Source organism: Phragmites australis, chromosome 2 (genome assembly GCF_958298935.1).
Source record: "Phragmites australis chromosome 2, lpPhrAust1.1, whole genome shotgun sequence".
Taxonomy (NCBI): Eukaryota; Viridiplantae; Streptophyta; class Magnoliopsida; order Poales; family Poaceae; genus Phragmites; species Phragmites australis.
In genome coordinates this window covers 43,339,596-43,354,610 of record NC_084922.1, presented here as the reverse complement: position 1 = coordinate 43,354,610, position 15,015 = coordinate 43,339,596, and the positions used below count along the sequence as shown (strand labels likewise).

The 15,015-nt window shown below is 47.4% G+C and overlaps 3 protein-coding genes across 3 annotated transcripts; 2 read left to right on the top strand and 1 right to left on the bottom strand.

The window, feature by feature from the left end:
* Positions 1 to 1,522: 1,522 nt before the first annotated feature.
* LOC133910143 (phenylacetaldehyde reductase-like) lies at positions 1,523 to 3,486 on the bottom strand. The gene is made up of 6 exons (XM_062352658.1): positions 3,252 to 3,486; positions 2,915 to 3,084; positions 2,612 to 2,797; positions 2,154 to 2,316; positions 1,883 to 2,066; positions 1,523 to 1,795 (listed from the first exon to the last, which is right to left on the bottom strand). Exons 1-6 carry the CDS (start codon positions 3,388 to 3,390, stop codon positions 1,648 to 1,650), a joined length of 990 nt encoding a protein of 329 aa, XP_062208642.1. The 5' UTR covers positions 3,391 to 3,486; the 3' UTR covers positions 1,523 to 1,647.
* Positions 3,487 to 4,144: 658 nt separating this feature from the next.
* LOC133907594 (vegetative cell wall protein gp1-like) lies at positions 4,145 to 4,693 on the top strand. Its single transcript, XM_062349669.1, has one exon. It carries the CDS (start codon positions 4,145 to 4,147, stop codon positions 4,691 to 4,693), a length of 549 nt encoding a protein of 182 aa, XP_062205653.1.
* Positions 4,694 to 5,766: 1,073 nt separating this feature from the next.
* Positions 5,767 to 7,119, top strand: LOC133907585 (uncharacterized). The gene is made up of 3 exons (XM_062349659.1): positions 5,767 to 6,011; positions 6,084 to 6,218; positions 6,618 to 7,119. Exons 1-3 carry the CDS (start codon positions 5,767 to 5,769, stop codon positions 7,117 to 7,119), a joined length of 882 nt encoding a protein of 293 aa, XP_062205643.1.
* Positions 7,120 to 15,015: the final 7,896 nt, after the last annotated feature.

Here is a 15,015-nt window from a genome sequence, read left to right as displayed (position 1 = left end):
TGGTCGAAACAATGCATGGCCTCAAATTTCTTCTCCATTTCAGCGAGCCAATCTTCTGCATCTACTGGGTTTGCACTCCCTGAGAAGGATGATGGTTTGAGTTGTAAAAATTCACGGATTGCGCCCTCTCCTCCGCCTTGAGTATTGACTCCTTTGATTGTACTAGCTTCTCCAAGATATCAATTTGTCTCTCATGAGTTTGCTCTTGACGCTGCAAAATGCCTAAGAGCATTTGTACTAACGACGATGTATGGCTTAACACTTGGTTTTCCTACCCTACAGCTTCTGAATTAGTTCCATTATTTTCACCATGGGTGGCAGATGGATCTCCATTAATATTAGTAGCCATCTAGAAGATGGAAAAGAGTATAAGGCATGCAAGAAGAAAAGATTTACAAGAAGATGCATACCCTACTACATTTTAGTATTACATAGAGAGGAATGATATCATTGCAACAAAATTTCGACCTCCTCTGAGCTAGGTGTGCTACTGTTCTTGTACATGCACACTTATATATTGTCGATGAACAAGCTTATATGCTTACAATTGTTTTTCGCTAGACTAGTACGTGATCTACATTACAAACATGATAGCTAGTCCTAGAGGCTGAACATGTGTACAGTTACAGACTGGCAAAAGATAACTTTAGTAGCCAACAATGCTTTACTTAGATGTGGTTGTTTTCGTCCATCTCGATACATGGACACATCGATTTTAAACAACTGAGCCGGAAAATAAAACAACTAATATGAACAAAGAATACTAAAACGAAATATGGTGCACCAATCAATGAGATAAAACAAAAGAGGTGGAATTAATCAACCGAATCAGCGATGTAGAAAGTAATTAAGAAACAAAAAATGGGAAGGAAAATAATTCACGAAGTGGTAGTACAGTGCTACCCATTTACCCCTGCATCATTTTTATTATTCACTTTTATAAAACCAGAGACATGCTCTTGCACGTCCATTGCGGCACATGTGCCATGCCGTGTGCTCACACAAAGCCAACATGCGCCAAGTGTCCACGCTCTTGACCCGCACATGTATGTATATCCATAAGGGTTGGCGCTGCTTAGATGTTTATAAACCTAAGGCCCTGATACCACTTCAATTATCATACCCCCAATCAGGGCCGACAACTGACATATAGTTATAAAGTAGCTTTAAATTGCATTCAAACTTGATTTAAAAAAGTCTAGAAAATTCACCATAAATACTAGGGTGTTCCAGAAGCCTTGAGAATTAATTTGGTGATTTATTTATTAGCCATTTTAGCATATTGATTATTCTAATGTTCAAGGATATTGTTAAATGCATATTTCAATATGCAGGAAATCCAAAATGCAAGGGGAAAACAGGGGAAAATTCTAGGAGCTATCTTAGATATTTCAAAAGTCTTTTTAGTTTTGGATTTAAATTTTTGGGCTCTTACATGTTTGGTTCCTAGTTCTTAGTTCTTACACTTTTCAGCTCAAGTAGAGAACTATTAAGAAGAAACAAAAACATTTGAAAACACATATTATCGAGTATTAACCAGGAAGACATGTCTATGCATTCTGCCATTTATCATGTTTGGGCTGGGAAACTGTCGTACAACAGTTCTCTGAAGTCTGAACCAAGCATACAATAAAACATGTTCACAGGCTAGATGAGGTCTTTGCTTCTAAAGCAATCCACAGTATCCCTGATGGTGGTCTCAAATGGAGTGAAAAGAACACCCAAATCGATCAACTTCTTGGAGCCGGAGTGGTCCTTTGCCCTGACCACCCAGCCATGTTTGTCCTCCTTGATTCTGATGTGAAAAGAAAGAAAGAAAAATTAGCAAAGCGGATAACATTGCCCGCGTGATGGAAGCACTGCGTCCTTAGAAATGAATCACCTGTGAACTGGAAATTCAGAGAAAAGATCAGCAATTTTATTGGTGAAGTCAACCCAGGGTTCCATAGACTCCAGACATAGGTGGCGTCCCTGTGCAGATGGGTTCTCATACAACACTATCAGTGACAGCGCCACATCTCTGACATCAACGCACCCCGCGTAGAAGTCCAACTCCAGCCTCTGGCCTGGGTAGTTTGCACTCTTAGAAACTAGCTGTGCCATCTGTCTATTGCAAAGTTTACAACTCAGCTGTGATGCTGTAAAGGACTAACCTCCCAGAAGCTGCAGCAGCACATTGATACTGGCGTTAACTGATGGTGTAAAAAATGGTCCCAGCACCATCCCTGGATTGAGAACAACCAGCTGCAGCCCCTCCTCTACGGCGAATTCCCATGCAGCCTTCTCTGCCAGTGTTTTAGAGACGTTGTACCAGAGCTGCACCCTCAAATATAATAGTAAATTAGGGGAATCCTAAAACATGTTGTCTAAATAGGATCAAGCAAGTAGATCGCAATTTGACGATAAATCTACCAGTGCGCGCAATTCTGACATGATATGCATGCACCGCTTAATAAACGAGTTCTGCCACCTGTTTAAGCAACTGTATATCGCGAGTTTTAAGATGTAGTTGCACCTGTCTCACAGGAGATTGTAGTGGTGGTGCAATTTGCACCTTTATTTTACAAGTAACATTGTTAACAGGCAAAAGCTACAGTACGTACGTCTGTACCTGAAGTTTCTTGAGGAGCTCAACGTCGGCCCAGCAGTCATCCTCTGTGATCTTACCCGCAGGCCAGTTAGGATTCGGCAGTATGGCCGCCTTTGACGACATCAGAACAACACGGCCGACACCACAGTCTTTTGCGGCACGGAGGACGTCGAGTGTGCCCTTCAGCGCAGGTTCCAGCAGCTCCTTCTGCGAGCAGCAGAATCACCAATTCACATTACAAGGATCACCTACACTTGCGCCATGTAATAGATTTGCCAGATGCGGCTATGCGACGATGAGGGATGATTATGAAGAAAGAATTGCCTCGGGATCTTCTGTCCGCAGTATCACAGGGGACGCCAGGTGGAAGACGCCGCGGGCGCCCTCGACCGCGGGCCGTATGGAGGCAGGGTCGAGGAGGTCCATCTGGAACAGCCGGAGCCGCGTGCCGGCGCCATCCAGGGCCTGCAGGTGCTTCGTCTCGCCCTCATCCTCTGCGAGAAACAACCGGTCAAGAACTTGAAAAGAAGTCTCGTTTCGATTCGTCCTCGCCCCGTCTCGTGTGTGCATGCAAGTGAATTTGACTCCGCGGAGTCGTGGAGAAGGGGGGTGGTGGTGGGGGGCGACACTCCACATAGAGAGGCGAGAGCATGTTACGCACGGAGGTTCTTGACGGTGGCGTGGACGGCGTAGCCGCGGTCGAGGAGGAGGCGGACGAGCCAGGAGCCGATGAATCCGCTGCCGCCCGTCACGCAGACGAGGCCGCGATGGGCACCGGCGCCGTCCCCGGCCGCCTCCATGCCGCCGTTGACTCGGTGGCCTACGTGTCCGTCGCTCTAGGCACCAAGGCACGAACGCACGCACAAGCCGGCACAGCGCCGGCACAAGATGACAAGATGTGGAGCCGCAAGCAAACAACTGCAGTGGAATTTTTAATTTTTTAGTTTTTAAAAATAATTTTTCAAATAGACTCTCTAAAAAAATATTTTATAGAAATAGATCATTTCGTAAGACGTCACGTCTTTAACACTGTTAGATCATTCTACTCCACCTGATTTGGCGTCCTATATTGATACGTAAGATGTGCGTTTACGTGTGGGACTGGGACATAATAGTAAGGCGCAAGATGTGCGTTTGCGAATTTTACAAATTCAATAGCACGGAATTTGGTGCCGTTGCTGGGACATAAAACCCTCTGCCCTTCTTTCAATTTCTGATGTGACACCGTGTAGGCAGGGAGTAGGCCAGCAGGGTGAGGGCCTGAGGGGCAGGCACCGTGTGGCGGTGTGGGGCTGTGGGCTGTGTAGGTAGGCAGCAATGAAAGAAATTTCCACTTAATTTTGTCCTCGCTAAATATCAGGGCGTGGGTCAGCTGTCGTTTGCAGCTTTGCAGGAAGCTACTGCCTACCGCACATAAAGATGGCCAATTATATCGTGTCTATTAGACCGGTATGAGATACAGTTTAGGTACGAGTGTAAACAGGTCAGATCGATATGATATGGTTAGCTGGGCTGTATTTTGTCGACACCTCGGCACAACACGGTCCAATTTAGATGGATTGGTACGGGCACAGCCTATCCTACCCCTGCGCCACCTCGTCCCGCACCGACTGTCCGTCCCTGCGTCGCCCGCCCTGCCCCGGCCGCCCGCCCCCGCCCTGCATCAGCCACCTGCCCCTGCATCGCCTCGCATCGCCGTCCCCCCCCCCCCGCCCCTGCGCCACCTCACCGCGCCGCCCGGTCACCCCGACAACTCCCCACCTCGCCTCGACCGTCGCCCGCCCGTGCCCCACCCCGGCCACCCGCCCTCGCCCCGCCGTCCCCGCCCCGCCCGTCGGCCCCGCCGTCCCCGCCCCGCCCGTCGGCCCCGCCGCCCGGTCGCGCCGCCCCTGCCCTGCCTCTCTGCCCCACTGCCCAGCGGCCCGGCACGGCCCGTCGTGCCGCAACCGTGCCCGGGCTGACCCGGCACGATACTGTGCTTCACGGACCGTACCGTGGGCCGGCACAGCACAGTCTGTTACAGTATCTGCGCCTATCGGGCCGTATCGTATCCGGGCCGTGCCGAGCCAGGCTAGCACGACTAGCCCATTTGGCTATTTCTGACCACACGCAGTTGCATGCAGGGGCTCCGCTCCACATGCCATGATAGGCTGGATCATGCCCGCTCAAGGGTATTCACCCTATTGTTCAATGTCTAGGATATAGTTTCTAAGTTTCTGGTCTTAAAAAACAGCTACAACTATTGAATTTTAAATTAATGTTTATAATAAATTTTTAGTTTCTTAACATATCAAAAGACAGAAAAGCTCATTTTAGCCTGTTTTTTAAATTTTAGTTCATTTCAGTTACAGTCGTTTTCTCAGTCAATCAAAGGCAATAGGAACCAGACCAAAAGCTAGGCGTTTTAATAGCTTTTAGCTTTTTTATAGAGAAAACCGTTTTCAAACCTATACAAACAGGGTAGTAAAAACACAAACCACAATACTACTCTATCTACATATAGTGTGTTAGGGCCGGTCTTGGACCAAGATGAACGGGTGACGGTCCAGGGCCCGCAAAAGTTTAGAGCCTGGCAATGACAATTAATTTGATATTTAGATTAATTAATTTACACCTCTAAGTCAAAGGCAGCAGCAATTTTTATTTACCAGGTTAGAGGAGTCTACAGTTTGCACGTCCACAAGAAAGGGATCGAAGAGCCTGCAATGGATACAAGAGGGGGTCATGGGGAACAAGGTGCCAAAATCAATTTGAGAGGAATGCTAAACATAAATGGGAATTAGATCAACCCCAACCGTTTCCTTCCCTTCCCACTCCAAAATCCCTTCCCAGCAGGATTCCCTTCCCAGATTCATTCCCTTCAGGATCCTGCACTCCAACAGCATTCCCTTCCCTATTCCCTTCCCCAACAGACTTTCAATATTTTAATATATTTGGTACCGAATCCGTATATTTGCGATGAATGCGTTTATACGGTGAAAGTATGGGCGTATGCAGTACGGGATTAGAGTGTTGACTGGGTAGACGGCTTGTGGTGGAAGGAAACGTTGGACTTTTCAAGCGGCTTGCAATGGAAGCTACTGAAGTGTGGCTTCGTAGGGAAGATTTGTAGCACTATAAAAGGGCCGGCATCCTCAAAGCGGACTCACACTAGTTCCTCGTTTTCCAAATACAAGATGAACTCCTCAGATTCGGAGGAAATGATGATGTTCTCCTCAGATTCGAGTGACGAAGAGGACGAGCTGCTTGTGCTTATTGCCATCGAGGAGGAAGAAGCAGGAGCTGTGCGTCGTAGCAGGCAGCGTGGGTCGATGCCCGGCCATGCGGTTATAGACCGGCAACACCGCGAAGGTGCTGCTAGGCTGTACAACGACTACTTCGCCGACAACCCTGTGTACGGCGATGTCCTGTTTCGTCGGAGGTAAGTGCGATTTTGTAATGGAAGCCGTAACCTTCCTTGTGTACACTGAGTCATGTATGTTCACGCACCCAGGTTTCGTATGTCGCGGCGGTTGTTCTTGCATATTGCGGCCGCTGTGGAGGAGCATGACACCTGGTTCAGGCAGAGAAGGGATGCAACGGGGAAGCTCGGCCTTAGCCCCTTGCAAAAAATGACAGCGGCCATACGGTAACTAGCATACGGAGTCAGTTCCGATGTAGTTGACGAGTACGTGCGGATAGGGGCGAGCACGGCGATGATGGCATTACGGAAATATGTGCAAGCTATTGTGGAGGTGTTCGGAGAAGAATATCTCCGGGCTCCCAATGAAACTGACACCGCCCGTCTCCTGGCAGAAGGCGAGCGCCGTGGGTTTCCCGGGATGCTCGGGAGCATCGATTGCATGCATTGGGTATGGAAGAACTGTCCAAAAGCTTGGGATGGCGCGTACACAGGCCATACTCGCAAGCCTTCTATAGTTTTGGAGGCGGTTGCGTCGTATGACTTATGGATTTGGCATGCTTTTTTTGGCATGCCTGGGAGTCTTAACGGTATAAACGTATTGCACCGCTCTAACTTATTTACTAGGCTTATCGATGGGACTGCCCCACCTGTGTCGTACAGCATAAATGGTAACAGGTACGACATGGGATACTACCTCGGTGATGGCATATACCCCGAATGGGCGACCATAGTGAAGGCAATCTCTGCTCCACGAGGCAACAAGAGCATCCATTTCTCCGCGATGCAAGCTGCTCTCCGCAAGGATGTCGAACGTGCATTTGGTGTGTTGCAAGCTAGGTTTGCTATTGTTCGCGGACCGGCTAGAGTATGGGATCAGTCTACATTGCACAATATCATGACCGTCTGCGTTATTATGCACAACATGATAATTGAGGACGAGCGCGGTACCGCTTCCCCGGTGCAGGTGTTCGACTTCATGGGGGAACCAACTCAAGTCCATCGAAGTGGTGACGAAGGTGTCCTGCATTATGTTGAAACAACTCAAGCTATCCGCAACCGTGCAGTGCACTGCCAATTGCGTGCTGACCTTGTGGAGCACCTTTGGAGTATTCATGGAGCACAGTAGAATTCAGAAAGTATGTATTCCATAAGCTAGTTTCAAGCATGTAGTTTGGTTTTATGTTCCCAATAGGGTCGGATTTGGCATGTACTTTGGTTTTATGTTTCCAGTAGGGTCAGCTTTGACATGTCCTTTGGTTTTATGTTTCCAGTAGGGTCGGCTTTGGCATGTACTTTGGTTTGTAATGCTACTACTACGCAGGCACCGTGTGCAATGTAGCTGGGAATCAATACATGAACCACTATTGCAGTCCTCAATGAAAGTACTTGAATGTGACAAATATTACAAAGCAAAGGTAAATGTTCCAAACGTTGTTAAGTAGCATCACACACACATGTCCATCCATATTACAGTCGAAATAACAAATGCTTGACTAGTTCATCCGTGCTACGCTCGGTCCTCCAGGAGCTTCCACCGCGCCATTATGTCTTCCTGGCGCTTCCTATAATACTCGCGCAGGGGTCCCGAAACGGTGTCCAAATCAACCTTCATAATTCTTTCGTCTTGGTCATTCATTCGGACAATGGCTTGGAGCCGCATCACCTCCAGCTGCTCCTTCTTAAGCTCCACCATCACTTTCTTTGTTTCACTGATGTCCTGCAATTGTCTTTCATATGCTCCTCCGGACACAGTAGGAATTGAAGACTGCGACGGTGACTTGCGGGCTCGGGAAGCTTTGGCTTGGTCACAGCTAATAGGTCGGGGAAGGTCCGTCGACGCGTTGGAAGCCGCATCATTTTGGGACGTCGTTGCCTGCAGCTTGGCTGCATTGTGCTTCCGCAAGATCCAAGACCTTCTGCGCCTTTGCCGTTTCGTGAGCATGCCACTTTGGGTGCTCGGCCAGCAGGACCCAACAGTGTGTGTACGCGAATGGTTTGCCCTCGATTGCTTTATATGCAGAGCACGCTCGAGCCATCTGCGAAGCATGTAAATAGAAGTCATGTTTGCCCATACATGCATGGACAATTTAACTGAAATGAAGAGTTACCTTGTCACGTTCATTCGTGCCACTCGGGTTCAGCTGCTCCACCTTCCTGTAATGCACCGTAAATTTTGTGACGGCATCCGTGATGAGCTTCATATGATTTATGAGCGCTTTCTCGGTCCTCGGCATCATGCTTTCTTTTTTATAAGTGTTGAAGTACTTCGCGATACGGCCCCAATATGTCTCCCTTGACTGATCTGTGCCCACAACCGGATCTTGGCTCACGTTAAGCCACGCCGACACCAACAACTCATCTTCCTCATCTGTCCATTTGGTCCTATCAGTTTTCGCATCCACCTTCTTCTTCTTCCTCGAGGTGACCTTCTTCCTGCCCTTTTCATCGCTCCCGAGACTAAACTGGCCTAACTCCGACTGCCCTCCAAGACCAGCAGGCTGCTAGAACTGCGACATCTCCACTTGTGCAATGTCGGTTGACCCCCCTGGGTACCCATGTCTTCACCCCCCCCCCCAAGTCATACGGTCGAAACCGTCCTGCAGGATGCTCTCGTAAAAAGGATCCATTCGACCCCTTGAAATAAGATAAGTTTCAGTATCTATGATATAGATCACACTTCATATAGCAACAAGCAGCTATTTATGATAAATATCACAAGTACAATCCCATTGCTAGTAGCCCTGTCACTCAAATATAGCAAGCCGAACATTGCTAAACATTAAGCATAGTACATCAATACTTGATGCACCAGAATGTACCCAATTCATGGCCTTTCCAACACCTATGGCCTATTACTGAAACACTACTACCTAATCATGCCATTACCAACTTTAACCGATGCATCTAGCAAATGTACCTAATCAAGGTTGCACACCTGCATGACCTGCATGACCAAGCTAAAAAAAACCACACTATAGCCACTAAAGGCTAGCTGCAGTCGGCCATTGTTTGTTCTTCATGAAACATAACACAAACATAGAGGGCATGTCCTCGGAAACAAAGTGATGTAGTATCCATGGACCACTAGAAGAAATTAACATGCGAACAACATTATTATTGCAATACTGACGAAATATTTGTGCCATACGGATACATTACACAGTGGGGACAATATTGATGATAGCGGTTCAGTTCATCACACAGATTAAGCCGGCAACAAACAAGCTTTGTAGGGCTAGCAACCAAAGTACTGGCACCAGACGCACATCGCAGAACACCACGACAACGAAAGACACCTTTCTATCCTAACCGGCAGCCAGATTGCAGCCGCCAGGACCTATCGGACTCAATCGAACCGCAATCTTCACTACTGGAGCATAGCACGTCATCCGAGCTCCCTTCAGATTGGTCCGAGTCATCGCCGCCGACGTTCAAGGAAGCCCATGCCTCTCCTTTCTCCCCAACGCTACTCCTGTCCTCCTCCTCGGTAGACACGGACAGAGAACACCGGCGCATGGCATCCTCCACCTGGAAGACTAGCTGACCCAAATCGGCGGTAATAGCATCCACTTGCAGAAGCGCCATGTTCAGATCGACAGCCGCTGGTGTGCTCTCTGGGCTCATGTTGTCGGATGCTACCTTCTTCAACACGTCAGCCGCATCCTGGATTTGGTCTTGCATCAACGACACAAGCTTCGCCAGAGCCGCGGCGTCCATCTACATAGTTCACCACGGCAATCCCATGAGGCCGATGACTCCCCTTCACCGCCGGCATCACAAGTTCCCCCCGCCCCAGTACGGAAGCATTCCGCCCTCCCACCTCCATCGCCGCCATTGTGCGCAGCACAGGGCCTACATCACCCCCTGCGATGCCTCCATCACCCACCCCGTCCGAGCTACCCCCTTGTCCGACAACGAAGCAATCGACCTCTGCCGCCGCCTCCCTACCCCTCCGCCTGTGCACTATATCTCGCCGAACCTTCGGCTGTGCTGCAACATACCGACGACCTTCGCGTCCTTCCCCCCCTGTCCAACGACCGCTCCATGTACCGAAGGCGCCGCCTCCTCCCCCCCTTCCTCCTTCCCCCGCCGCGCAAGGACCGACGACCCTCCGGACCTCAACTACAAGCTGGAACCCAATCCATTGACCTACCCTTCCCCGGATCTACGACTCCTATACGGGCAAGCTATTGTGGGCGTACCTGCCGTCGATTTGACGCTGCGCCACCTGGCCTCCTCCGCGCGGTCGACCTGCCCCCGTCCCCGCGCGGTCGACCTGCCCCCGTCGCCCGAGTCGCCGGCCCGCCGACCCTTGCGCCTCCGTCCTCCCGGCTCGTGCCGCCTCCGCTTCGCCTCTCCGCGGCTTCCGCACCAGCGCGCGACGCCAACTGCCGGACCGTTGGCCGCTCTCCGTCTGCGCGAAGGGAACGGAGAGAGGTTCCCACGGCCGAGGGAACCTCTCTCCTTTCCCGTCCCACGCCGCACCGGGAGGGGAATCGATTGGGCGTGCTCGCCCGTTCCCGTCTCAGGCGTTTTCCCATCGCGAAGGGAATGCGGCCCGGGACGGGAACCCGTTGGGTTTGGTCTTAGAGGAAAATTGGTAGGCAGTTTTGGATTGAGAATGAGCGGAAGGGACTATCGGGGCTCAATTTCACCTTGGCGATGGATTGAACGAGTAGGGAGCCGAAAGGCGTGCAGCATATAGCCCCACAACCATCGAGAGCAGCAGGTTCGGTGCCCCGCTAGCACAACGACCTAGCTTTTTTAGAAGGGGTGATATCCATTAGATAAAAAGTAATGTATGCATATCAGAAAATAGAAGTCTGAGAATGATAACACAAAGAAAAATATAAGTCCTGTTTCTAACACCTTGAGCTTCTTCTCCAATCTATCGCCGCCGAACATGGTCAAGGGAACGGAAGCCAAAATCTGAATTGTAGTCCATTAGATTTTTGACAACCACCACAGAAAAAATCCCACAGCCAGGATGTGTAAAGCATGATGAACGCGCTGGACAGAAAAAGATTCGATGCTGTCGAGCGCATCGACGATGCAGAAGGAAGAACTGACACCTTCAACGAGCACGTTGTCAGCTCGGATAAGAAGCTCGCACCCTTTCATAACGATACAACACATAACAGAACTCCCAAAGTCAACTCCACCGAGCATCAACTTGACAATGAAATTAACTCGAGTAATCCAAACCACATTCGGAAATGGGCAAATAAGGCAGGGACGTCGCTGCCTCATCTGCAGACCTCCAAAAGGACAAAAATTTCTTCACGATGTCATTCGTCGGACGCCAGAGCAGCAGAGCCCCATTCGTCGGACGCCAGAGCAGCAGAGCCATACCGGACGACCTAGCTTGATTTGTTCATGAAGCTCATCCATTCTGGTTCAGGCACGGCCTGACGAGTGACGGCCACCATGCATCCGGACCAAATCAATGAGCAAAGACACTACCGGGAGGATTTGTGCTTATTAATTGTTTCTTACGGATAAACACTTTATTGGGCTGGAAATTGTTCATTAATTATTTATAGCAGCTTAATTAGAAAACAGCAAGATGAATGAAAAACGATGAATAGTAAAATTCAAAAGGCTGCTCTTGTAGGTGATTTAACCGAAGGAATAGTAGAAGAAGACGCCTATGTTTAAGTCTTCCGTAGAATAGGAATGCTATTTATAGGTGATTATCTTCAACTATATTTCATTCATTTTGTTTCTTTTTAGATTCTCCTCTCTGTTTCTATTCCTTTTATTTTTTCTCATCTTCAATAGTTTCATTTCGAAGGGATTTGTGAAGAGAAAGGAGAGAAAAACTCGTTCTGAAGGGAATGATCTTAGAAATCTCTTCGTGACAGGAACCGTGAAGAGAAATTATTGAAGCGTTGAAAGGAACGAAAATTCCTTATTGAAGGAAATTTGATCCCTAACAAGAATCCCTTGGAGATGTTCTAAGGATTTGGATCTCATCCACCTTTTTCAAACTGTCCCTTAGCCAAGTTTTTTATAAGACAATATCAAATGACAAAAGGAGTAGAACGGAGAAATATAAATATGTGGGGGTGTCTTTGCTCAAGTATTTTTTTAAAAAAATGCATAAGTCTATAGATCTACAAAGGTCGTACCTAATATTAAGTGAAAAGGAGAGACATGTCTTCTTGAGCAATATGCATAATACTTTTATCAATTTGCTAAGATAGAAGCGATATTCTTTTGGACACTGATCAATCCGGTGTATGTATGAAAAAATTTACGTAGATAGAGAACTACAAATAATTTAGATGCTATTTGTATGCATATTTAGATGCATATCTGTTTTTTAAGAAAATGCATATTGTTTTACTCTATATTAATACTGTTAGCATGCAAAGTCCTACATTACCTTTTTTTCACGAAAAAAGGATTATTTTATGCATACATGATCTAGCTTCATAGAATTGTGGTTATACTCTTTTAACTGATTTTATGTCGGGTAAGCCATTTGTCCTGCGGAGATTACTTGAAGTACCTTGAAATAATATTGGACCGTGTTGAAACTTTTTTGGCATATGCATCATATATCTATACAAGGTGTTGCCTTATGCTATGTTAGGCAAAAAAAAAAAAAGCACTTTAATATTATCTATTTTTTATCTTTTGGCTTGTAGTAGTAAAAAATATTTTAGCACCTTTTTTTCTTAGTGTTTTTTACAGGAGAACGAGCTCTGCTTCAATTAAAAGCAATATAATAATAAACATACACCAGTTCGCTAGATGCAACAGCAAAGTACCGAGAGCACCCATGCTAGACTAAAGACCCTATGACCATTGATAAGCAAGTTCCAGACATAATCTCATCAGATACATCAAACAGGCCAGGGCTCTAGAAGCACATATACACACAGTAGACATAATAAACAAGCTACAAACTCGATCACATCGATCACATCGAACTTAGGTAAGATAGCTTGGCTAGAAGTTGATGCGCTACTCCATAAGATGATCAAGAGCTAGGTCAAACATCTCCTTTCACCCTTCTTGAGCAGGATTTTTTAACTCCGCAAGTAAGAAAGATTTTTTAGAAGAATATCAATTGACTTGTTAGGAAAGACCTTTTTAATCGTTATCTTGTTGCAAGCATACAACATAGCTCAGCTGAGACCTGCAAAAAAGAAGGGATACAATTTTACGGGTATATTCATATTATTTATCAAATGACAAAAACAAGGTCATTAAGAGGCCTGGGTTAGTTCATCTAGCCAAAACACTCTCTGATCACACTTTATATGAATTTAGCAAAGACAAAATGAAAGAAAATATGGTTAATAGTTTTCTTTTTGCCGCATAGATAGTAGCACTCGCTACCCATCCGGCCTCTGCTTATACTTAGTGTTTCGAAGTTGTAACATTGTTTTGTAACTATAACTGGATCAATCCTCAATTCAAAAGGGGAAAAAAATAGATCAGTCCTAGCACACGCAAATTTGCACGGGCCACCTAACTAATTTTCTTATGAAACGGTTGTCCAGCCTAAATAATCAAGGAAGCATAAGCACTTGAATTCTCGTCTTGGATGGGGGCAGTAACTAGATATAAGAAAACAAGTTTAATTACGAAGGGGCAAGAAAACAGCAGAAGCATCACCAAGATGTGTCAATGCATATTTTGAGCTAAGGAACCCTTATACAAGAGGTTTTTTTTATTCAACACATGTTCACAAGCTAGATAACGTCTAGATGAGTCCTTTGCTCCTGAAGCAGTCCATAATATCCCTGACGGTTTTGTCAAATGGAGTGAAACGAACACCCAGATTGATCAATTTCTTGGATGGGTCCTTTGCCCTCACCACCCAGTCTTGTTTGTCCTCATGCATTCTGATGTAAAAAGACGAAATCGGCTAGTAGAATAGTAGCACTACACCAAAATACATAATCAGTGCCAGTTTTAAAACCTCATCAGTACCGATTTTCTAACGGCACTCTATAAGTAGTACTGATGGTCAGAGACCAACATTGCCATTTTTGGAACCGGCACTGATATGGTTTTTTAGAAAAAAAAGAAGGAGAAAATAGGCGACGGCGGGAGCAGCATCCGAGCCGGCTCAAATGTCGCTCTCGCTGCCACTCCACCATTGAGCTCCCCTTCTACCTCACCGCCCTCTTCCCCATCCCTCACTTCTCTGCTCCCTCCTCCCTATGTTCTTCCACTGTCGAATGCCCCAAAACATCATGGTGAGCCCCTCTCTCCCCCATCTCTCTCTACATTGCTCCTCTTCGCACACCTGCATGAACACAATCATCCACAAACATGACGCACGAACACAATCATCCACAATCATCACACCTGCTCCTCTTCGCCAGCTCACCTCAGCACACCTCGGCTTCACTCCACGCCGCACCACGCCGCCCAGTTAGCCTGTCGTACAACATCATTCCCGCTCGAGCTTTCGGTGACCCATCCCTCCACCGCGCTCCTCTGGCCTCCACGCATGCTCCGTGCGCTCCTCTAGCCGCTTCGCCGACCCCGTCTCCGCCTCATCTCCTCCCTCTTTGCCTGGGGATGAGGGAGAGAGAGGAGGAGGATGGCGGCGACCAGCCACTGGAGCACCAGAGAGGATCGATTCGAGAGAGGGAGAGAGAGGAGACTAGAGGGGATCAATTCGAGAGAGGGAGAGAGAGAGTGTGTGAGAGAGAGAGAGATGAGTCGCTGGAGTCTGGAGATAAGGCCGAGTCGTGTGAGCCACAAGTCGATTGAATGAATATTTCGAATCCGGCCCGAACATCAATGCGGCATCTACTTGGAGTTCATGATCTTGGCTCACATTAGGATTAAGGGGGAGTATAATGGATTTAATCCCAGCATAGGCATCGGGGATTCGAATCACATGGAAGCATAGAGTTCATATACGGCTCGTATACGACAAGGGCATCGTTCGTATGTGTGTAGGACTATGGTTCGTATTTTGTGTAGGAGTTTAATTAAGAGTTGGAGTCAGAAACTAGAGGATCCGATTCAGTTTAGAGTTTGGTTTATTTTC